The sequence below is a fragment of the Aspergillus brunneoviolaceus genome, assembly GCF_003184695.1.
Source record: "Aspergillus brunneoviolaceus CBS 621.78 unplaced genomic scaffold BO95scaffold_22, whole genome shotgun sequence".
NCBI classification, from domain to species: domain Eukaryota; kingdom Fungi; phylum Ascomycota; class Eurotiomycetes; order Eurotiales; family Aspergillaceae; genus Aspergillus; species Aspergillus brunneoviolaceus.
Window position 1 is genome coordinate 175,001 of NW_020290752.1, and position 22,216 is coordinate 197,216.

General features: G+C 55.3%; 7 protein-coding genes and 1 non-coding gene across 8 annotated transcripts; 3 read left to right on the forward strand and 5 right to left on the reverse strand.

Moving 5' to 3' along the window:
* The first annotated feature begins 503 nt into the window (after positions 1 to 503).
* Positions 504 to 1,767, forward strand: BO95DRAFT_410417 (GNAT family N-acetyltransferase). The gene is made up of 2 exons (XM_025584178.1): positions 504 to 1,355; positions 1,438 to 1,767. Exons 1-2 carry the CDS (start codon positions 806 to 808, stop codon positions 1,662 to 1,664), a joined length of 777 nt encoding a protein of 258 aa, XP_025443734.1. The 5' UTR covers positions 504 to 805; the 3' UTR covers positions 1,665 to 1,767.
* A 273-nt stretch (positions 1,768 to 2,040) lies between these two features.
* BO95DRAFT_359489 (uncharacterized protein) lies at positions 2,041 to 3,099 on the forward strand (the record flags this gene model as incomplete). Its single annotated transcript, XM_025582446.1, has 1 exon — positions 2,041 to 3,099. A coding segment is annotated over one exon (1,059 nt), but the record flags the coding sequence as incomplete, so codon positions are not given.
* A 1,127-nt stretch (positions 3,100 to 4,226) lies between these two features.
* Positions 4,227 to 7,664, reverse strand: BO95DRAFT_441346 (uncharacterized protein; the record flags this gene model as incomplete). Its single annotated transcript, XM_025586158.1, has 3 exons — positions 7,034 to 7,664; positions 5,844 to 6,936; positions 4,227 to 5,784 (listed from the first exon to the last, which is right to left on the reverse strand). Coding segments are annotated over exons 1-3 (2,864 nt in total), but the record flags the coding sequence as incomplete, so codon positions are not given.
* A 293-nt stretch (positions 7,665 to 7,957) lies between these two features.
* Positions 7,958 to 9,310, reverse strand: BO95DRAFT_441348 (glutamate decarboxylase; the record flags this gene model as incomplete). The annotated part of the gene is made up of 1 exon (XM_025586159.1): positions 7,958 to 9,310. A coding segment is annotated over exon 1 (1,145 nt), but the record flags the coding sequence as incomplete, so codon positions are not given.
* Positions 9,311 to 11,347: 2,037 nt separating this feature from the next.
* Positions 11,348 to 12,783, reverse strand: BO95DRAFT_86390 (uncharacterized protein). The gene has a single exon (XM_025592287.1). The coding sequence runs from the start codon at positions 12,457 to 12,459 to the stop codon at positions 11,512 to 11,514; it is 948 nt and encodes a 315-aa protein (XP_025443738.1). The 5' UTR covers positions 12,460 to 12,783; the 3' UTR covers positions 11,348 to 11,511.
* Positions 12,784 to 15,260: 2,477 nt separating this feature from the next.
* On the reverse strand, positions 15,261 to 15,332 carry BO95DRAFT_t113. The gene has a single exon. It is a non-coding gene; the product is annotated as a tRNA-Arg (tRNA).
* Positions 15,333 to 17,510: 2,178 nt separating this feature from the next.
* On the forward strand, positions 17,511 to 18,815 carry BO95DRAFT_86525 (uncharacterized protein). Its single transcript, XM_025592288.1, has 2 exons — positions 17,511 to 18,329; positions 18,429 to 18,815. Exons 1-2 carry the CDS (start codon positions 17,999 to 18,001, stop codon positions 18,716 to 18,718), a joined length of 621 nt encoding a protein of 206 aa, XP_025443739.1. The 5' UTR covers positions 17,511 to 17,998; the 3' UTR covers positions 18,719 to 18,815.
* Positions 18,816 to 20,741: 1,926 nt separating this feature from the next.
* BO95DRAFT_441356 (guanine nucleotide exchange factor SDO1) lies at positions 20,742 to 22,197 on the reverse strand. Its single transcript, XM_025586160.1, has 2 exons — positions 21,997 to 22,197; positions 20,742 to 21,841 (listed from the first exon to the last, which is right to left on the reverse strand). The coding sequence occupies exons 1-2, from the start codon at positions 22,061 to 22,063 to the stop codon at positions 20,862 to 20,864; spliced, it is 1,047 nt and encodes a 348-aa protein (XP_025443740.1). The 5' UTR covers positions 22,064 to 22,197; the 3' UTR covers positions 20,742 to 20,861.
* Positions 22,198 to 22,216: the final 19 nt, after the last annotated feature.

The window sequence follows — 22,216 nt, forward strand, 5'->3', positions numbered from 1 at the left end:
TCGGACGGACGATGTCATTCTACATGCTATTCCTGTCCACCGTCCTGGCCTCGTCTGATCTATTTGGGGGTGGCGTGAAGACAATCCCTCGTCTGCAGTCCACAGCTGTATGTACAACGAATCCATTGACTGAGGCTTCGCCCGATGGGGTTATACCGTATTCGTACCCCGATTGGGTAGTGCGTGTCAGGATCGGAGAGACCAAAACACGGCTGCCTACGGGGTATGATCCTTGTTGGACAGTGAAAAGTATGCGTGGGGGCCTTGCAGAAAAGCAGACGAAAGGGTCTTTGGCTCTCGTCAGCCCTACAGTGCATACACGGGTCACGGAAGTTGGCCGTCACTTCAGCAGCGTCGGGGGCCGCGGGGACCGTGACGCATTTCTTCCGAGAATCCGCGCAGGAAGAAGAAAATTGCAGCCTGGTCTAGCTCAGTCAGTAGCCAGGGACGGGTGCAGTCACACAAGAAGCTTGACATTGATTAGTACTGTGGTGGTGGGCGTTGAGTTATGTTGGTTGGTTGTGTTGTGTCGGTTTTGTGTCGATGGCTGAGTCAACAGCCAAGCTTTCTTGACTGTCGGGGAGGATGGCTTGGTCTTTTTGCTTCTCGTTTCCTCCTTTTCCTCTCTTCATTACTTCATCTCAACTTCGGAACATCGGAAGCAATCCGAGCTCAATGATGTCAATGACTAACAGGAATTCTCTATCATGGAATAAAATTTGCAGGGATCAGTTACCTGGATGAATATCAGTCGCAACAGCAATTTCCCGACAAGCTTTATCGGTCAGATCCTGCAGCAACAACGATGATTACGCCCGCGCCTCTTTCCGCCGCGATCAGCTCCTCCATTCGCCAGCCCTACCGCCTTCTCCGACCGGCCCTCATCCTTACCCGCGCCAACAGTAGCAGCAGCAGCAGCACCACCACCACCACCAAACCTAGCAATGCCAGCTTAAATCTCCACCATGCCGCCTCTTCGGATGCTTCCCAGCTCACCGACGTATTTCTCCATTCCTTCTCCGATGCCTTCAACCGTCGCTTGTTCCCCCTGACCGACGATGTGCGCACCTGGTGGTTCGAGAAATTCACCAGCGACCTGGAGGAGACCGGCAAGCCCACATCCGGCAGCACAATCCTCAAAATCGTGGACGAGAGCCAGAAGGATCCGGTCATTGCAGCTTTTGCCAAATGGAAGCTGTACTCCGGCGAGCAACAGCAACCCGAGCCTCCACAGCTGGACGAGCAGAGTCTCGCGCAAAAATGGCCCCCAAGCTCTGATCAGAAACTGTGTGAGGAATTCTTCGGGAAAATGGACCAGGAGAAGTGGGAGGTCATGGGGGCCAAGAAGTATTACTGTGAGTTTTCTCCTCGGCTACCTCGTGGCTGGCTGGCCCACTCAGTGAGCACGCACGAACTCACAGTCCATAATTGAAATAGATCTCGACATGCTCGCAACCCACCCCAACTACAATGGACGAGGACTGGGGTCGCAGCTCTTGCGATGGGGGCTACACCGGGCGGATGAAGCTGGGGTGGATACCTTTTTGGCCTCGACCCCCCAGGGCCGACGGTTGTATGAGAAGTATGGCTTCCAAGTGGTGAAGGAGTACGAGGTTGTGGAGGGACATGTCCAGGCGTCGATGGTGCGGCCTGTGCGGGAATGAGCTGGCAACTTCGGTAGTAGGTTGGTTAGTTAGTGAGTGGATGTGCATAAATGTAAGATAGAGATAGTTAGAAGGACTACTGTGTACTAGTCGACTTGGTGCTGCAAGGAAAAGGAGAGAAAACCCGAAAATAGGCACGGATCATCGGCTCAGCCCTACAGGGCGAGGGCCCCACTCCTCAACTGTAAACCCCCCAATCCGGTCGTTCTGCCCTGTTCTCTCCACGTTTCCTGCTCTTCCAGTTCCTACTTCTCTTCTCCCTCTTCCCCTTCCTCTCTTTCCTCTTTCCTTTCTCCCTCTCCTCTCCCTCTCCTCGTTCTTTCAACCCGTGTGTGCCCGTCTCGTGTCATTTCTCCATCTATGTGGCACACACACGATGGCCCTCCCCGACCCTGGCCTTCCTACCCCCAAACTCCTCCGTGAATCCACCGACCTCACCTTTTCCTCCACCTTCACCAGCTCCAGCACCCGCTCGTTCTCCTACACCCCCAACGCGGTGACCTTCACCCGTACCCGCACCCGCACCCGCCTGCCTCCTGCCAACAAACACAAATACCGCATCCTGCACCAACCTCTGTTCCGCAATTCTCTCCTCGCCGGCGTCGGATACCTAGAACTAGCCAATGCGGCCGACTTTGCGGCCAATGTGTGGAACGAGATCCCGGTGCCCCTGCACGCCAAGATCCTGATGGCGATTGGCGGGCCCTGCGCGCTGTGCATGACCCTGGTCGCCGCCCGAGACATGTACCTCAGCGCCGCCAACGTGCGGTTGCTGCGTCAAGAGAGAACTTTCCTCTCCGACAGCATCTCCACCAGTGCATCGTCGGCCGACCACACCGGTGACGGCTCCCACAGACCGATGCCCCATCCATCCAGCGAGAGAACCACCATCGACAGGCTCAACGAGTACAAGCACGGCGTCAATACCCGCGAGGTGCTCACCGAAGTCATCGACCGCATCCTCATGGATCTGCTCATGGGCGTTGGTGCCCTGCTCGTGGGCATCGGCACCCTGCTCGCGATCTGGGGCGCTGATCCGACCATCTACCGGGCCAGTAATCTGCTGTCCGGGTACGTGGGCAATGGACTGGCGGCGGGCTTCGGGCTCGTCAATGCGATTTGGTCCGCATATCTGGTGTGGCGGTTCCAGCGATGCTGGAGGGCGTGCGCGGTGGCGGAGCAGGAGGAGGAGGGGAAAATCCCCCGTGACCAAAACCACGAGCTTCCGGCCTCGCTGAAGACCAAACTCCGGGCGCGCATGCGGGCCCTGCAGTTCCATGCCGTCGTCAACGGGGTCAACGGCGTAGTGGCCGGGGCCGCGAGCATGGTCACCGCGACCATGTGGTACGGGTACGTGGTCCTGGTGCCGTGCATCGTGAGCCTGATCCTCCTGAACGTGTTCTGGCGCGCGAGACTGGGCTACGACCGATCGCTGGGGACGTTCTCCTCCACCGGACTCGACGTGGAACTGTGCACCGCTGCCACGGCCACCACTGCTGCTGCTGCTGCTGCTGAAAACCCCGTCGTCCACACCACCATCCCAGAAGACGACTCTGCCACAGATCCAGATCACGATCACCCCTCACCTCCACCTCCCCCCTCACCCGCTGCCCTCGCCCACCACAAGGAAGACATCGACCGGGACCCCCCCAACGAAGACGCCCTCTCTACCCTCCTCACCGAGCTCGCCTACGTCAGCGAAATGCACCGTGCCCTTCTACACACAAACAATGACCATGACGCCAGCAGCCACCGAGAAACCGAAACCGAAACCAAGATCCTCCGAACCCTCCAACTCCCCATCACCACCCTCACGCCCACCACCCTCCTCGCCTTCATCACCCACCACAACCTCTGGGAGAGTTTCTGCGTCTGGCTCATCGAAAGCCAGAGCCAGAGCCAGAGCCAGAGCCAGAGCCCATCCCTGCTCAAAAGGATGTGGGATATCCTCCGTTTCCGTTTCCGCCGACACACATCACCCACTTCCAGGACTACAGAGGAAGAACTAGACGCCATCCTCGGCTTGGGGAGAGATGCAAGCACAGATGCTATATCTCCCGTGCCCACCTCTACAGGAGCGGAGAGAGCGGCTCCAGCAGCAGCACCAGCAGCAGCAGAGGTAACGCTCCACCACCCGGAGGACCTGCTCACGCGCTGCAAGGACCCGACTCTCCTCGTCCGCAAGATGACGGCGTTTCTCGTCGGGAACGTGACCCGGTGCTTCGCCTACCGCGAGCGGTATCTGCTGGAGATGGTGGCGTATGCCATCTGGAAGGAGTCTCTCGCCCATCCCGGGGAATTGTGAATAAGGAAAAGGGGGGGCTCAGTAGAAAGAAGGAGGTAGGGGGTAAGGTCATTCGATATGACCGGTCACTCAACGATTGTGCAGGACACAACACGACGAATCCTTCAATGAATGCTGAGCATCATCGCCCTTTCGGCATCAAAGCTTGCCTCGAACTTTTACATAAATATCGAACTTTAGAAGTCAGGAAATTATAGACACTTTATCTAATAATTACTTTTGTTTCAATGGCGTTCATCTAAGGCTCATTGGTATGACGTTGACATTGACATTGACATTCACATTCACACCTGTACATTCTACACGATAACATACCGTAGACGTCTTACTCTAACCGACTGACACTCTCCAGCCCCGCAACCCCCTTCCCCTGACATGCGTTGGGGGCAGGTGTAGGTGTAGTCGAGGCAGGAGACCCGCAGGTTCTACTTCATTCAATATATACAGGCGCCTTGACCAGCACATTCTGCGGCCCCCGCCCACGCACCTCCGCCAGCACGAACGAGGAGAACCGGATCCGCGCCAGTCGCTCGCGGTCCTCGGTCGCTGCGCTGCCGGCGGAAGGAGCAGAAGCAGAAGCAATCGTGCCAGGGATGGTCACGTTGGAGACGGAACCAGGACCCGTCGGGAGCGCAACACCCGGAGCTGCTGTTCCGGCGACTGGGCCCGCTGTACCCGCTCCGGCTCCAGCATTACCAGCACCAGCGGTGGCAGCAGCAGGACCCGTCCGTCGACCCATCAGCGAGCTGAACATCGACCGTTTGCGGGATTCTCGCTCGCCGCCTGCGCCACTGCCAGTACCACTGCCGCCTCTGGGAGCAGATGGGTCGGTCGGGCCGATCGGGGGAGCTAGTACACCAGCACCAGTATTAGTATTAGCTGGAGCGATCCCTGCTGCGCCTAGGACGCCAGCGTTGTCCATGTCGATATCATCGGGGATGGTCACTGTTCCCTCCGATGCTGCTGCCGCTGCGGCACGATCGATTTCCAACGAGGTGCCTGTTGATCGCTGCTGCTGCTGTGGTAGAGGTGGAATGCCCGATTCCACCCGCATGGTGCTTTCGTTGAGGACAGCGCCAGGGAGGATATATTCGACGACGATGTCCCGGGACTCCAGGGGGATCTTCTCGGCGATGCCAATCGCGTTCTCGACGATCATGCGGGCGCCGGTCTCCAAGCCCGGGGGCGGGGGCGGGGGCACGGCAGATGTCGCGCCGCCCGGAGCCGTCTCGATGCGCATGTACGCCGTGAGGGTCGCGACTAAACTCCCGACGAGGCGGTCGATAAGCTGCGCCCGGAAGTCGGCGGCCTGGGTGCCGCCGGCCTGTAGCTCGGGGAGGCCGTCGAGGGTGGTGCGACGCCAGTTGCTGATGCGCGCGACGGCGTTCTCGCGATCCTCGTCCGTCGTCGCGGTCACCTGGACCTGCTGGCGGCGGAGGTTCATCTCGATGTCCTTGAGGGCCCGCGAGAGGGCCGGCTCGAGGCCCGGGTGGAAGTAGCGCTCGAAGACCTCCTCGACGAGCCACCGACTCATCACGGCGCGGCCGATGGCCGTCATCTCTTTCGTGCCGGTGGTGTGCGCGTCGTCGCTGACGTAGCCGGTCAGCCACGGGGGCAGGCGCGCCCAGTCCTTGCGGATGGAGAACGCGAGGTCCTTGATCGCCCCGTCTAGGCGGGAGAAGCGGCTGGCGTACTCGTTGTCGTCCAGCACGGTGCGCGAGACCGCCATGCGTTGGTGCGCTACCGTGTTCTGGAGGTGCTGCACTTGGGCTTCCTTTTCGAAGTAGTACCGTTTGACTTTGGAGTATTTGGCCTCTGTTGAAACGGAATGTTAGATCAAGGAACGGTGGAAAGGATGATGATAACAAGCGTACGCAGTTCGTCATGTTTCTGCACCAAAGCCCGCATGTCGATGTCGCTTGACTCATCGCGAGCTTCTCGACGCGCGTCGCGGGTCTCCCGCACACTTGGGGTGCTGCGTCCTGCGTCGGCACTGGGTTGGGCGGCGTTAGTCCGATATCCAGTATCTGACTGGTTGTTCGATGCGTGCAAGGTGTGGCTGGTGCCAGAGGCGGGTTGGTTGCTGTTGCTGCTGACCTGCAGCACACCTGAAGGACGATCCGTCATACCGCCGGGGGAATCGGGCTGTGCGGGGGCCAATTGTTGACGCAACGGAGACGGGGGTCCGACAGACTGTCTGGACGGCGGGCGAGCTCCCACCGTTGGATCTAGCTGAGGTTGCGTCGGGGCCAATTCACCGTGGTGTATACGGGGTGGATCAATAGGAGACGATCGGGCGAGGTGGTCGAGCAGGCCCGAATCGGTATTGGATCTTTGGATGGTAGAGTGCGGGGAGCGGGGCGGTCGGGTTTCCAGTGTCGGCACGGTGTTCTGCGGCATGTGGAACGAGGCGGGAGGAGGGCCTGCACGTAACGAAGGATGTGGACGAGGCTGTGTTTGGGCCTGCGGCTGCGGCTGCGGCTGGCGCTGTGGTGGTTGTGAATCCCAGCGAGTTACGTGAACTCCCGACCGTAGCTGAGGCGGTAGGTGTTCCTGGGATGGGGGTCGTGACGATAGATCTTGTGACAGCGGCTGCGGGGGCTGCTCCAACCGTGGTTGCGACGGAAGTTGTCCTAACTGCGATGGTGGCTGCGGCCACGATTGCAGTTGCGGCTGCGACTGGGCGTGCGGGTGTATATATTCTTGCGACGATGGAGGGGAATAGGCGCCGTCTAAATCATGCTCAGGTGTCCAGGCTGTAGCGGGACGGCAGTCGGAGCTGGTATCGATAGACAACGGTCGCTGATGCTTATTCCGGCGACCGGCGGCGGAGAACTTCTTGACCGACCGATTCCGCTGCACTGAATCGCTTGTGGTGGCAGAGGAATGCAAGGAGAAAAGGCTGCGGCGAGACTTGCGTGGTTCCTGGACTTCCTGCTCGTTAGACTGGTTGGGGAGGGGCCACGACTGAGGTCTGTCCGTCAGCAAAATCATGTGTTGTGTAGATAGGTAAAACAGAGGCAGATCCGATAAGGGTAGGTGGAGTAGTGGTGTTTGTTCATACCGGATGAGTGTTCTCGCGGGGACTGCGGTGACTCTTGCTGCGTCGGAGAGGAGCAGCAGCAGCAGCAGCAGCAGCAGCAGAATAGGGAGGGGGTTTCGGGGAAGATGAGTTCGTTAGAGGAGAAGACGAGTGGGGGTGAGACTGAAAATGAGGGTGTGAGTAGGCGTGGGAATGGTGAGGCTGAGGCTGAGGCTGAGGCAAAGGATCGCGGGCGGTGGAGGAGGAAGCAGAGGCAGAGGAAGACGAGGACAAGCGACGGGGCCGATCGTCGGGGTGCTGCTGGTGCTGGTGCTGGTGCTGGTGCTCGACGCGAGGGGGAAGATGCTCAACCGATCGGAATGCAGACGCGACAGCGGCAGGCAATTTGGCTTTGCGGCGAAAGAGGGGCATGGAGATGGAAAGGGGAGAGAGATAGAGGAGAGACAAAAGACAGGAGGATGAATGAAGAGGAAGAAGATGCTCAGTCAGTTGGTTGGTTTGGTAGTTGGTGTATGAAAGAGAAGAGTGAGAAGCAAAGAGGGGGAAAGCGGCAACAGAAGCCCATCAACTGGCAAGCAACAGCAACAGCAACAGCAGCAATCAATCACGGTACAACCAACTAATTATTCCTCATTGGCGCCTGTGACACGAGATGAGGCGCAAAGAAAGACTCTCAATTGGCAAGCCAAGTCAAGGATGTGTGTTCGGTGACTTCCAGAAAACCAGGAAACCCCGAATTAAATACCCAGCCTCGGCTCTGCTGCTGCTGCTGCTTACGCTTGTCAGTCAACACTGCCTCGCCCCCAGATTTAGTGGCCGATACTAAGAGCCCCATGTATGTATAGTCACTCATAAATTAACTACTGTGTCAGCCCCAAAGGATGAATTGAAGGATCTTCATATGCCAGTCTCATTATTCAAACAATTATCAAACCAGTATTTACATATGCGATGTGCAGCATCTAGCACACACCGTGAGTCTTACCCGTCTTGCCCTGCAACGAGTGGGTTTCGTTCTTGTAGTGGTGGTGAGTGTGCTTGGCCTTGTGCGAGTGGGTGGCATGTTGGCGCACGTGTCTAAAATCCTGTTAGTTTGAAGCCAGCTATGAAGAGTTTCATCAATCCACTTACTTAGTGTAGCGCTCCAGCATGGTCTTGTCCATCTCGCTCAAGGTGCTCATAGCCAGCTTGATGTCCGCCAACAGCGCGTCACACCGGTTCATGCTGAAATCCTCGCGCACCACCACCCGCATCAGCTTCAAGGAGTTGCTGTTGGGGGCCATGGTGTACGCCGGCACAATCCAGCCACGCTCACGCAACTGGTGCGCCACCGCAAACTCGTCGAACACCTCGTCGCGGTCAGGCCGCAGACGGAAAGCCACCAGCGGCAGGCCCTTGCCGCCGCGCTGGCTCATGATGATAAAGCCCATCTTCTCTAACTCGCTGGCCAGGTAGTCGGCAATCTTGGTGATGTTCACCATGATCGACCGGTAGCCCCGCTTACCCAGTCGGATCATCTGGTAGTACTGTCCGATCACCTGGGACGCTCCCTTGGAGAAGTTGAGCGTGAAACTGGCCTGCTCCGCACCAAGGTAGTTGATGTTGAAGATCAGCTCCTTAGGCAGGTACTCGGGCGAGCGCCAGACCACCCAGCCAACACCAGGGTACACCAAGCCGTACTTGTGGCCGGACACGTTGATCGAAACGACCTTCTCCAGGCGGAAATCCCACTTGAGGGTGGGGTGGATGAAGGGCGCCACGAAGCCACCGCTGGCCGCGTCCACGTGGATGGGGCAGTCAATACCACGCTCCACCAGCAGGTCGTTAATGGCCTTCACATCTTCGTACTCGCCGGTGTAGGTAGTACCCAGAATGGCACAAATACCGATGGTGTTCTCGTCCACCAGGTCGACTGCCTCCTTCGGATCAATCACATAGCGATCCTCCGTGCAGTAAACGTACCGTTCCTCCACGTCGAAGTAGCGAGCAGCCTTCTCCCAGCAGACCTGGACGGCGCTGTTCATAACAATGTTGGGACGCGACCAATCCTTACCCTCGGCCTTGCGCTTGTTTTGCCACCGGCGCTTCATAGCCAGGGTACCCAGCATGATAGCCTCGGACGAACCAATGGTCGAGGTACCCATGGGGTGCTCATCATCACTGTCAGTGGGAGCGTTGAACAAACGGGCAATCATGTTCACACAACGGTTCTGGATCTCTGCGGACTGAGGGTATTCTTCGTAGTCAATGAAGTTCTTGCTGAAGGATTCGGCCATGAGCTTCTCAGCTTCGTCTTCCTATTATTTACCGTCAGTCACGTCCCAGAGAGTATGGTTCAGACGAAATTACCATGTAGGTGGTCACAAAGCTCGCCAAGCTGCCACGGGAGAAAGAATGATCAGCGTTCCATTGATTCACAAACGAAGCACTAGAGCACACTCACTTGAGCATGGGGTTACCATCCAAGCTCAGCTCATCCTTGATCATGCGGTAGGCAACCTCCCTGGGCATCTCGCGCTCCGGCATCTCGTGCTGGGGCAACTGCTCCGTCGCGAAGCGAGAACCATAGACACTGGTTGAAAAGTCATCCTCCTCAGCGCTATCGAGCTTGATCGAGTTGACCCGCTTGATGGACTGCTCGATATCGCTATCGCGCTTGATTTGGGCGAGATGAACCATGATGACGTAGTGGGATGCAGGAAATGAAGAATACAGGGAGGGGTGTGAGAGGGAAAGAAAAAAGGCCAGCTCAGGCAGCAGCAGACCAGAGACTTTAAATAGCGCACGCCCGAAAATCAGTCAATGAAGAAAAGGGAATGGGTTGACGCGCCGCCAGGAGGTCGTACCCTGCTCGTTTCGTCGGAGAGGGGAAGGGAAGTGGGCGGCATCAGCCCGTCAGCTCAAGCCTCAGACAACACGAGTGGAGAGGAAAGACAACAAGTGGCTGTTGGTCTCAGCCCCAGAAGGGCGAAACAGCCAGTCAGGGACGAGACTCTCGAGCCATCGTCCATCATTCACTGATCGCAAGTTTTCGGGGGGTCCCTAGATGGTCGCAATTCCAGGCGATCCCGGGACGGCAGCACACCTCGGCAGACTAATCACTCGTACTTGTGGCACTGAGTACGTAGAGAGGGTAGACTAGAGGGGCTGCCCCTCTTCGTGTTTTCCCCCCTCATCTCTCCCTCTCGATTGGCAATTGAGCGAATAATGGATCAGGACGAGGTACAATCCAGCGCTAAAAGCTTGAGGAAAGCTTGACCTGGATCGGGTGGAAGGGGGAAACGAGTGGATATGGTCTCAGCCACGATGTTGGGAAGAAAGATTGGTGGTTGTCTCGTGGGGCGGGTGGAGAGCCATAACCAGCGGTGATATCATCTTTGCTCCAGCTCGTGGTTTTGACCTTATGTCAGGTCGATGTCACTTGGCTTTAGATAAGCATCCATGCGGTCAATATCAAGATCAGGCGACTGACAAGTACCCTGAGATTTGTGGTGTATATGTCCGAGTATGTGTGCATTCATTTGCAGGAAGACTAGTCGAGAGGTGCTGGTGCGCTTGTCGCCGATGGGGAACTTCGGTACCAGGTCTCCATCCAGGGCCCCATCCAGAAGGGCAAAGGAATAAATAGAATCTCTCTCGCAACGGGTGATGGACACCGCTAGCCTGCTAGTTCGCAACAAAGAGGGGCCCTGACAATTGTAGAGCAATAGTATTGATGATAGTGAAGAAATAGTCGAGCGTAAATACTCCGTAGGATAGACTAAGAGACTAAGAAAAGTAACGATGGGGGAAGAAATGGCGGTGAAATCATCTCCGTCTCCTCCTCCTCCTCTTCTCTGCCTTGCCCTTCTTGTCCTCTCTTTCTCCCCACCCTTATCAAACCATCCACATGCTGACCAGGCTTGAAGCTCTCACAAGAGGACAGATTGCTATTGTTCTGGTCCTCAACTTGATGCAGTCTAATGAGACTCACAAGCACTCCTCTCCTCTACGCAATTCCAAGTCGAAAAAAAAACAAAACATTACACGTATACAATAAATTTCTCATTCTCTTCACCCCCAGCCCCATTACCATTAACAAAAAGTACCGTATCGATCGTGCCATTCTCAACTCCGACCCAAAGGGGACAGGGAGACATGGAATCCATCAAGAGAGACATCACAAGAAGTAAACAAATGCAGCCCAGTGCATTCCAGTCATCCATGGCGTTGACTCCCAACAGTTCCTGCCGCCCAAGTCATATTCCAGTACAATCGCGGTCCGACCACCCACCCTGGGAGTCAGACGGCGATTTCCCAGTTCCCTTTCGTTTCTTTTCTATATCGTCATTTGTGTCTTGTTGATTTTCATTTTTTCCCGATTGTGTTCCAGAATGATTAAGTACTGTCCGTCCGTCCATGTTTGGGTATCAGAGTATAAAAGGGAGAGGGAGCCGGAAATCATTTCCGACCGCCCCAACAGCCATTTGGGCATTTGGGTCATACATCGCTCATAGGGTCTAGTTCTTGTCGCCCTTGACCTTGCGCTTGAGCCATGACCAGAGACCAGTCTTGCGTTTCTCAGCATTACCCTTTGCTGCCTCAGACTTGGCAGACTCTTGAGCCCGGTTGGCGGCCAGCTTGGCCGTATCCTTGCCCTGGTCGGCCGCCGATTTGCTCTCGGGCTCTTGAGCGCCCGTGGTTCCCTCGGTGGCCCCCGCAGTTTGCGTGTCTTGTACAGCTGGAGTCTCCTGGGGCTCGGATTTGATCTCCGATGAAGGAACCTCGTCGGTCTTCTGCGCATCCTTGGCAGTGGAGGCCGGCTGAGATTCGGTGGTCTGGGGCTGAGGTTCCTCTACCTTCGATGCAGCAGCAGTCTCTTCCGGAGTCTTGGCCTTGGCAGCATCTAACTTGTCCTCTGCGGCCTCAGCAGGAGCTGTGTCCGCTCTCTCTTCCGCAGCCTGCAGAGGTTCCTGGGCCTCGGCGGCCGGAGCAGACTCGGCTGCAGACTTTACAGCCGCATCGGTGGCTTTCGTATCCGCGTCCGTAATGCTGGAAGGGACAACAATAGCCGGCTCGGCAGCTGTTTCGGTAGTCAAGGGCTCGATCGGAGCTGCCTCCTCCTTCGACGTCTCTCCAGCAGCCTCATTCAGAGTTTCGGGCTTCACATCAGTAGGGGCGACATCGGTCTGGGCGACATCAGTAGGGGCGTCGAGCTTCTCAGTAGCAGGGGCCTCGCTAGCGTCAATGATCTCGGGCTGGGCAGCGGCATCGGTGACAGGGGCTGCGGAGACAGGAGCAACAGTCTCAGGAACCGCCTTATCAACAACAGCGTCCTCAGTCGCGGGTTTGGCGGCGTCGGGAATGGTAGCAGCACCTTCGACAGGAGCGGCCGTTTCCTTGCTCAGCTCTGGGGCCTCCAACTGATCAACATTGTCCGCTGGGTCAGTGCCCAGACCCGGTACCATCTGGGGCTGAACAATGGTCTCGTCTGCAGGAATGGCAGCCGCGCCAACGGCCTCCTGGCCGACGGGCTCAACGGCCTTAGCGGAGGTGGTAGCATCCAAGTCCTCCTCGACCTTGGGGATCTTGGGCGGCTTGTGGTCTTCCTCCTTGTGGAACAGACTACTCTCATAGGGTCTCTTCGCTTGATGGTCATGGCTCTCTGGTTCGACAGCAGTGTCTTTGGGGCGCTCGGGTAGGGTAGTAGTGGCTGCGACAGCGACGGAGATAAAAGTCAGCGATCGATCCGCGAAGAAAAAAAAATGCAACAAGTAGCAATCAATGGCTTACTCAATCCAGCTACCGTGACAGGCTCCTCTGTGACAACGTCGGTGGCAGGCTCATCGGCCTTAGAAAGCGAGGCGTCGTCCGCGGTGGTAGCCTCCTGGGCGAGGTCAGCAGGCGGGGCAGTGGTGATGCCTTGAGCGACAGTGTCGGGAAGAGCGGTGGTAGCATCCGCAGTTACGGCTGCGCCAGCATCGGTGACCACGGTTTCGGGCTCAGCATCGCTCTTTGTGACGGTTTCCTCGACCTCCTGCTCGGGTACACTGGAGGGGGAAAGAATTCCTCGTGTGAGCGCGGCGCGCAAAAAGAGAATTTGTGCGATTGAACAAGATGCAACACTTACACTGCGGCCGGAGCGTCGGCAACCTTTTTCGCGGCGGCAGCACCGCCCTTGGACTTGCTCTTATTCTTGCTCTTTCCGCCTTTCTTCGCCATTGTGCGCAATTCAAACCTGTGGGTGGTGGTCCGTGTGGGCAAGCGGTCAGAGACTGGCTCTCAGAGTGGGAGGAGATAGACAATGCTTGTTACTAGGTAGGGAGCGGCAGCAGATGAGAACTCACGATTTTGTTCAGGGAGGATGAGGATGGGATTGAAGGTGGATGGGCACAGGATTCTGAGAGGTCGTGCTGTCCACGATGGGGGAGATTAAGAAGAAGTCGCGCAGACTGGCAAAGTGGAAGAAGTTAGGGGCGGGCAGCAGGTATGTTGGTCCTTTCCGAATGTTTAATCAAATCGGGGAACGTTAATCCGTGGGGGAGTTGTGGCCCCGGGAAGTGCAGGGCAGGGCAGGGCTATAGTATCCTCAACAGTCATGAACTGTAACCAGTAATGACTAGATCCGAGAAGCTCAGACCATGCGCCTTAATGAATGGTGTGGCTTGGTGTAGACAGACAGAGGTTGTGAGCATCCACAAATCTAAAAGGTGAGAGGGAGAAGGGAGGAGGAGGGGAGGGGAGGAAAGAGGGTGTCGCGTCGCAGGGAGGAGGAGGGTAAGGACAATAAAATTACTCCGTTCAACTGTACACCATGCGACGGGAAGGTATTTGCGGATCCGAATCTTAAGCTGGTTACGTTCGAGACGCGACGTCTACGAGAGCAATTGGACTAGGTGGGTGAGGAGCTTAGCTGTAATGAGAGGCATGATTCCAGAAGCTATAGGGAAATCTGCTCTCAGCCATGGTTAGATATCATGCGATCGACCAGGAGCTACTATCATTTACTGGGGGAACAGTGAAGCAAGCTGGGGCCCGGGGATCTATTGTTGTTTCCGCATTGAGAGCAATGGGAGGGAGGGTCTGGTTGCAGGTTTGACCCCTCGAGCTCTCATTATTAGAGAATGCTAGCGCAAGATTCAATTCTTCAAAAGTGCAGCGACTGATACATAGATTGAGGCGCAAAACCACCCCCTCCCCCTGATTCCGGCGACTTCAATCCGTACCTGCAGCGAGAAGAGAGGCCAGGCTGCCAACCGTCTACAGCCGATCGCCCGGAACAGCGGTTATTCCGGTTGCTCTGTCCCAACCAGGCAAGGGATCACGACACTATAGCAAGAAAGAGAAGCTAAGGTATGCCAAGCACTGCTGCAAGTGCAATTAATACCTTTAAACAGCCAGTATCAACAAGCATCAGATCAACAACGGCAGACCACCCAATTACTACATTGGTAGGGTAAGGTGTTGGTATTTGGGCAAGGGAAAGTACCGGAAATAACCGGGAGAGAAAGCTCCTCAACCTCGTTCGTACTCATATCTACGAGCAGATATACGTGTCATAGACCAGAAGGCCAAGAGCAAAGGATGAGACGATCTCTCGCGGCCTACGCTGCCCTTCACCAGTCCGCGCGGGATCGATTACATCATGCGAAGTGTAGCCGGGTTCAGAATACCAATTTGCCCCGGGAATGTCGCCGGTTTCAGGATCTGCTCGATTGACTGGGGGCTAGAGATTCTAGGGGAGTGTCTGAGCTGGGGAACAATGGGAATGCCAAACGTGTCGCAGTCAGTGCCTTGTTCGACGGATTTATGCGCACCACGAGGATAGCCACATACCGCTCCAGCACATTCAGCCAGCATCCTGACGGATAAGGGTATGATCAGCCCGCAAACAGTTTCAGGCTGTTCTCGGGAGTCCCTGGTTCATTCCATACGACTATCAGTGGGAAAGTACATCTCATTGAATGCCATGTCACTAAACCCTATGTATTCGTACCCGAGAATAATGATGCTGGAAAGCAGTTGCGGCTTCTAGAAGGCTGAAAGGTTAACCCCGTTACCCCATGGGCGGTTGGTGTTGATGACATCATCGGAGCATTGCCCGGCCAGTCAGCCTCTTTTCCTGCCCAACCACACGCGGGGACGGCGCCCTTACATGGAACAACTTGTTACTGAGTTGGTATCTGGAAAAAGAATAACTGTTTCTTGGCGGAGTCAACACAGACACAGACCCGAATGAACTACGTGAGGATCAAAAACACAAAAATATTGACCGACGCAGGGCTCGAACCTGCAATCTCTTGATTCGTAGTCAAGCGCCTTACCATTGGGCCAGCCGGCCTTGTTGTTGAATTGAGGTACTATATTTTGATTTCTGTCTGAAAACAAAAACATGATCGGAAGTACCGTGCCGAGTGGAGGCAACACCTCGGGACATCCAGCGGGGCAGTCGGAGCTCTCGGCCATCCCAGTCCGTTGATTCGCGCATTATCTCTCGTCACCGCAGCTGAATACAGTTAGTTCCCCTCTATGTGCGATTCCCATTACATATTGTTATCGCTTTCAAAACCTATGATAGAGTCTCTCACGGAAGGAACGGCGAGGAGTTTTGGTACGGGTTATCTATCTCAGTGCCACCGTCCGACCCCTTCCGGCAACTGACGTTTCGTCTGAATCCGTCGTCTGCCTGCCCCCTTCAGAAAATCCGTCCCAACCGCCACGGAACCAACAAAGAAAACGGGCGGTAGAAATTGGAAATGATGATGATGATGATGATGATGATGTCGGTTACTACCTGTTGTACTGTACCCCGGACACCAGTCAGCCGCTCAGAGCCTTCCCAGATTGACCAGGATCCCTGGCATGGATGAGATAGGTGGTGGTGGCACGTCGATCGGAACGTCTTGGCCATCCTTCTGGAAAGGTTCGGTGCAGCACCGGCCACGACAGAGACACAAACCTTGCGTCTGTTCTCCCCCGTCTCGCTGTCCTGGACTCCTGGCCCAGTCTAGGCCAGATGGGCTATGAGGTGGAGGGTGGAGGACGAGAACGAGGAGAAGGACGGGGTAGGATTGTTTGCCATTTTGCCACATTTACTTTCCATGCCAGGGATACAGCTTGGTTCACTTTCGGCCTGTCCGGTGGGTACGGTTCACACTGTACTGTAGTTACAGTGTCACTGTCACTGTCACTGTCACCCGCCCGGCGTTGACCAGAATGGGCCACCTGTAGGTGCATGCTTTGCGCGTCAATGGCATGGGAGAGCTCGTGCCCCGACTGGGGTCTATCAAAGGACAGCCGTTCAGCACAGTGGCCGGAATTGACTCGGGATCGTTCCAGGTCGGCGTAGAACCAGAAGAAAAGGCAACGCTACCATGGTCGTTGTTGCCGGACCGTCGTACCTCGAGACTCGCGATGTTCAAGCGAATGCAACCCCCACCGTCAGTCAAACTCACTCTGACTCGCGGTGATTGGGGGAAGTAGGGTAGTTAGTCAGCCCTGGGGGGGAAACTGGAAGGAAGTGGTGGGAAAAACCGGACTTCGGCACCGTGACGCCCATGCTGCAATCCCCGGTATGATTCAACCCGTCGATGCAGAAGCAGGAGCAGAAAAGTAATCCTGGTCAGATGGACTCTCGAAGATCTAGAGGGGCGATGCATGATGAAATAATGGAGTCGCAGCGGAGAAAGAATAAATACTACTATGTATTATTATCGGAGTCGATCCATCCAGAAGCCTTTCATCCATCTACTCCGTACAGAGTAGCATAGGTAGTGATTAGTGACATATCACTCACTGCATTGCTGTACTGTACTAGAAGCAGAAGCACCACCACTACCACCACCACCACCACTTATCAACACAGTTCCTCGGACATACATTGCACTAGTCGCCGGTGTTAATTCACGCACTTCTCACCCAAGTGGATCTCGACTTACACATCCACACAATCAGATTTGCCCGGGGCAGGTGGTTGAGCGCAAAGGGTGGTAAACTAATCGCGGCTTACCAGACTGGTCCAAAACCGTGGAGTCAGGGCTGGCCAGTGCTGCAACAGCCAGCACCACCAGCCCATTGCAAGTAAAGCGAGGGAAATCGATCGATAGGAGACAACAGTTGAATGAGTGAATTAATTTAGGGGAGTTGTGTGAATTGGTAAGTTCTTTTTCCCTGAGTCTTTCTTTCTTTTTGTTATCTATTATATTTTGTTGTTCATTTCATGCCTTCGATACCCAAACATTGTCAACAATCTTAATCCTTTCACTACCCTTTACTCTACGTGGTGGTGGAATGGGTTCCTGATCTCGCTTCTCTTCTCCAATCTCCAATTCTCCATATCGCTCTTATCCCACTTTCTCCCACTTTCTTTCTCACACCCACCCAAACTACCCAAACTGTTATCGCCGTGCGCTTAGCGGAATGGGGCTAAACGGCAGAAGTGACTTAGTGTCTTGAATCGCCTCGTGCCAATCAGCGATACTTATTCGTGGCCAACTAGTAATAATTTCCCCCTCGAATTGAATCATAGGTATGGAGTCCACCCGATTTCGATTACTCCTCTGAGTTAGTCGTCGATTTCTCTCTCACACTGACTGCTGCTAGCCTGCTCTGCTGCTGCTGCTGCTTGAGATACCCGCATTGCGGTTCATAGCCTTAACCCTCCCTCCTCCCTCCCTCTTCTTGCTACTTCTTGCTCTTACTTCGCCCTCTCTTCCTTCTCGCTCCTCTCCTCTCCTCTCTTCCCATTTATTGATTTCAACCCATCTCCCCTCATCTCTCCTCTCTTCCCCTCTCCACTCTAGCCATACGATGAGAACGGGCTTTGCTTATCTCTCCAATTGTTGTCTGTGCTTGCACACTCTCCCTCGCGTCCAATCCCCGACTGGGAAAGGCCCGCTACTACATTGAGGTGCGGAGTTAAACAGAGTCAACGCTTAATCTCCACACCTGCACAACCTCGATATCTATTCTCCATACCTCGACTACTTACTTCTCCTCCCGGCCACAATGAATTTCCGTGAGAAGGTTCGTCGAGTGTTCCGTCGGAGCAGCAGCTCCTCCTCTTCATCCAAATCCAAGGGCAACGGGATCAAGATCGAATATTACAAGCGCCATGAGATTCCTCGCTCCAAATTCAAGGGTCCCTTCGATCGCGAACACCAACGGCGCCTCGCAGCATGGTCTTTCCAAGGGACGCAAGAAGAGCGACGCCGGTCGTTAGATTTGTCGCTGTCCCCTTGTACATCATTACCGGACTACCTGAGACCTCAATGTGACGAGGAAGACCTTGCCCCGGATCAGATCCCAACGACGGCCCCGGAGGTAGATGTGACGACTGGTATGTGGAACTCTTCACTTTCTTCGCGGTCAACTCCGTCTTCCATTTCTTCTGGCCCCAGCGACTTGTAAGATGACCGCGTTCTGACCATATCAATAGCTTCGATTTCCGTGGACCATGATGAGTACGCTCCAGGCCGCCAGGGGGACAGCAGCGGCTCGACCTCGTCGACGGCCGTGGATCCGGAGAGCTACAGCGAGTCCCTGATGACTCTCCTTCCGGAACTCGAGCAGGAGGACCCGATCGCACTACTGAAGGAAACCATCCGGTACACCTCTCCGGTTGTACGGGCCATATCGCCGCCTCCAATGTCGCCCAAGGGCGCTTGCATGCCCTTCGCCCCCGAGGATCTGACACGAGCGTTGAACGCCGTGCAGATCTGCTACTAGAACTTATATTTATCCTAATAACCGCATCGACTTCCGGCAAGATCTTCGCTTCTCCTCGTCACGTGAGCCATTCACCCAATGAGCGCCCGCCATCCCGACGATCCATCCATTTGTTCTTCCACCATAACCTACCACTAGACGGAGCACAGCCTCTATTACCGACTACGGCATCTTCCACACGCAACCCTTCTATTTTAATTCCAACCAACTCCTTCTACTCCTAACAATAAGGGCCCTTGAGAGAGCCCGAAATCCGAATGCTCCGGCCACCGCCCGGTCCCATCCATCAGCCAAGACCTCGGGTCCAGAATCCATGCATCGCACGACGTGAGGGGCATGTCGGCTATTGCATTTGACTGGCCCAGCGTCACTGCCGGCTGACATTTGACTTTCCACGCATGAGACGAACGAATGTTGAAAAGCGCCTGGCTTCTTATGCATATTCTATATGCTTTCGTGCATTTGCAATTGAGCGTATACCCTTTGCAGTCAAGTTTCTCTTGCCGACCGTGTTGGTCGTGCTGCTGCTGCTGCTGCTGGCGGTGTTGCATAAATGCTTACCGTACTTCACTCTCTTGGGGGTTTGCCTACTACTAGCAACCTTCGTGAAGCAGAGGAAGAAAGACCAGCCCAAGCTACATGACTTTTTTTTTTTACTCTACCGAATCTACCCAGCAGACCACTAACATTGTCATCAGGTAGTGCAGTAGACCAATGAATGAAGAAATCAAGAATTTTAATCCTTGCTTTTCGTAGAGTAGTAGCCTGCAGACCTTGCCACCATTTCCACGTAGGGAAGCCCTGTCCATGCCAATGCCTATGCCTACCCAAACCGTCCCCATGAATGAGTTACACCAAGATCTGTGTAGAAATCGTAATAGAGATAGGCAATCATACCTAGGTAGGTAGTGGTCTCCACCCTCCGCAACACTATGAATGACTAGAAACTGTAGTAAACAATAGAGCTTCCACTTTCCAAGTTGCCCGCCCCTTCCCCTTTCCCCTTTCCCCCCAGATCCACACTCCACATGCCCGCACATCTCCAACCCACCAGCTTCTTGGCATTCGGCGCATCACGCATCATCTTGACCTCAAGGCTCAATCGTATAGTCCACAAAGTCATAGTCATACTGATACCGTACACATTTGGCTTAGCTTAGCCCAGCCCAGCCCAGCCTTTCTGGAACCAACCTAAATGACCACTAAGTTAACCTAACTGAAGTCACGACTGTTAAGTTGAACTTAGCTTCCAGACCCTAGGACCGAACAACAGCCTCGCCCCTCCTTTCCCCTCTGTTCCGCCCGCCGCCCTCCCGCAACCCAAATTCCTGATCCCTGAGGTAGTAGTCACTTGGGTCAGGCTCACTTGGGTATGGATGGATAAGGCGTGCAATCCAATGGCAGAAAAAAAAAAACAAGCACTAGTACCGAGCAGATACCTAGGCTGACTAGGTAAAACAATTGCCAAGCCATCTGGTGGCGTGGCTCTGTTCGACCTGGCTAGACCGCAATTACTACCTCCGTGGGAGGGGGAAGGCGGGATTCTAGAAGAAGTAAACCCAAGAAGAATACCGGAGGTGCTTAGTAGAAGTGTGCAGGCTTATCGAATAAACCTAACTGCAGTCTAAGTTGCAGGGTCAGGGAGGCGACAATTTGGGTAGAGGAGGGGAGGGCGGGAGCTCTACGTTCTGCATCTCTTGTGCATGCGTTGCATCTGGGTCTTGGCTTTTCTTGAGGGTGGGGGTTGTGTTGAACTCGGGACCGGGGGAAGGGAGTGGCTTTGATGGTAGAATGGTAGGAGTGTACAGTAAAGTATGGGTGGCGAGATTGGTGAGTGATGGTTTTGTTTAGTCGGATTGTGTTTGTTGGTATCTCGCAGGCTATTGTTTGTGGCAGTTTGAATGGGGTTACTGATTTTTTTGCTGCTGATGCGGAGGATATATACCAAATGATAGTTGGTGGTTGCAGGGCAGCCGACTTCTATGCGACGAGCCTACTGCTGACTCTACATGTCGGATGGATGCTCAGAATAGTTCTCGTACACTTCATATCCGGTGTTTTGTTGCTGGTCATCAGTCATGTCATCTATACAGGCTTTAGGTGAAATGCAGTCCATATATCCCTTCATCAACCACGCTTTGGTTCAGTCCTCGTGGGTGACGGCCATGTCAAGAACCTCCACGCGTCCTCTGCCACGGGTCTCATTGCCAACGAAGTCGTTCAAGCCCTTGAACGCGCCAGGCTCCGCAAATCCGATGACCTCCCACTCGTCACCGCCGACGACCTCCTGCGCCTCCACCGACTCGATATAGCTGAGGATCTTGTCTTTGACGTTGCTGGGTCCCTTAGCGGGCGCCGCCTCAGCGTCAGAGCCACCGGCCTCATCCTCGGAGTCCCGCTGACGGGCCGACTTCTTCGACCCCTTCCCACCCTTCTTGTTCCCCTTAGTACCACCCTTGGGCGGCGGCGTCTCTCTCTCCTTGTTCGCTCCGCCCGCACCCCCAGCTACCTTGACACTCTGTTTCAACAGCGACACCGGACAAGTCACTCGCAGGCGCATGCGGGCCCGCATCACGGGGATCGGCTGCCACGCGATCAACGCCTTCATCGCATCGAGCGCCTGACTCTTCGCGGACTTGTTCGCCGCGACCCCCGTCCACAGGGGCTTCCGGGGCGCCGCGCCGCCGCGGTTCTCGTCTCCGTCACCGTTTGTCTCGCCGTTGCCGGCCGCCGGGCCCTGTGTCTGTTGCTGTCCGCTCGCCGAGCTCAACTGATCCAATGCCTTGGAGATCATGCCCGGCGTGTAGACGCGCTTCGTCGTGGGGTCCACCAGCCGGCCCGACACGATGTCCAGGATCTCTCTCTCGACGCGCTCGATGATCTCCTTCCGCTCGCGCTCGCCGACCTGCACCTCGCCCTTGCGCAGGATCTCTTGCCGGATCTCGTCGGCGGGCGTGTCGGCGCCGAACGCCTTGGCGAGCTCGGCCGACGGCGCCGTCTGGGCCTTCGAGACCGACAGGAAGATCGTGGGTACTTGGAGGACGTTGTCGAGGTCTTTCTCGGCGCCGGACCGGTATTCCAGGAGTTTGTTCTTGTAGCAGGCGAGTTCGAAGCGCTTCTTGCCTGGAGAGGTGGGGTGTTAGCGGGGGTGGTGAAGGGAATTCTGGTGAATTATTTCAAATTTGAGATCGCCGGCTTTGGAAAATAGCCCCAGCTGCATCTCCAGACGATTGCGCTTGGGTATATGGTGGACGTAGTAAAAGAGTTGGCCCGCTTACCCTTCTTTAATCTGACGACTGATACATTGGTGAATTTGATCTGATTTGAGGGTTGGTTGATCGGCATCTTGGAAGAGGCTTCCTTCGCGGAGAAGCCGAGTGCGTTCCGCTGGTCTTATCAAGAAAATGTGTCACAGAAGATGGGTATCTGGTGGTAGGTTTGTTTATAGAGGGGTATGTCTGGGTTTCGTCTGAAAAAATGATGCCCGCATCCAGGCAG

What these genes read in the sequence shown, in the direction of transcription:
- BO95DRAFT_410417 (XM_025584178.1), top strand. Translation starts at nt 806, where the DNA reads ATGATTACGCCCGCGCCTCTTTCCGCCGCGATCAGCTCCTCCATTCGC. An exon ending in GGGGGCCAAGAAGTATTACT is followed by an intron (nt 1,356 to 1,437) that starts GTGAGTTTTCTC and finishes TAATTGAAATAG; the next exon opens with ATCTCGACATGCTCGCAACC.
- BO95DRAFT_441356 (XM_025586160.1), bottom strand. Translation starts at nt 22,063, where the DNA reads ATGCCGATCAACCAACCCTCAAATCAGATCAAATTCACCAATGTATCA. An exon ending in AGTCGTCAGATTAAAGAAGG is followed by an intron (nt 21,842 to 21,996) that starts GTAAGCGGGCCA and finishes CCACCTCTCCAG; the next exon opens with GCAAGAAGCGCTTCGAACTC.
- BO95DRAFT_86525 (XM_025592288.1), top strand. Translation starts at nt 17,999, where the DNA reads ATGAATTTCCGTGAGAAGGTTCGTCGAGTGTTCCGTCGGAGCAGCAGC. An exon ending in GGAGGTAGATGTGACGACTG is followed by an intron (nt 18,330 to 18,428) that starts GTATGTGGAACT and finishes CCATATCAATAG; the next exon opens with CTTCGATTTCCGTGGACCAT.
- BO95DRAFT_86390 (XM_025592287.1), bottom strand. Translation starts at nt 12,459, where the DNA reads ATGGTACCGGGTCTGGGCACTGACCCAGCGGACAATGTTGATCAGTTG.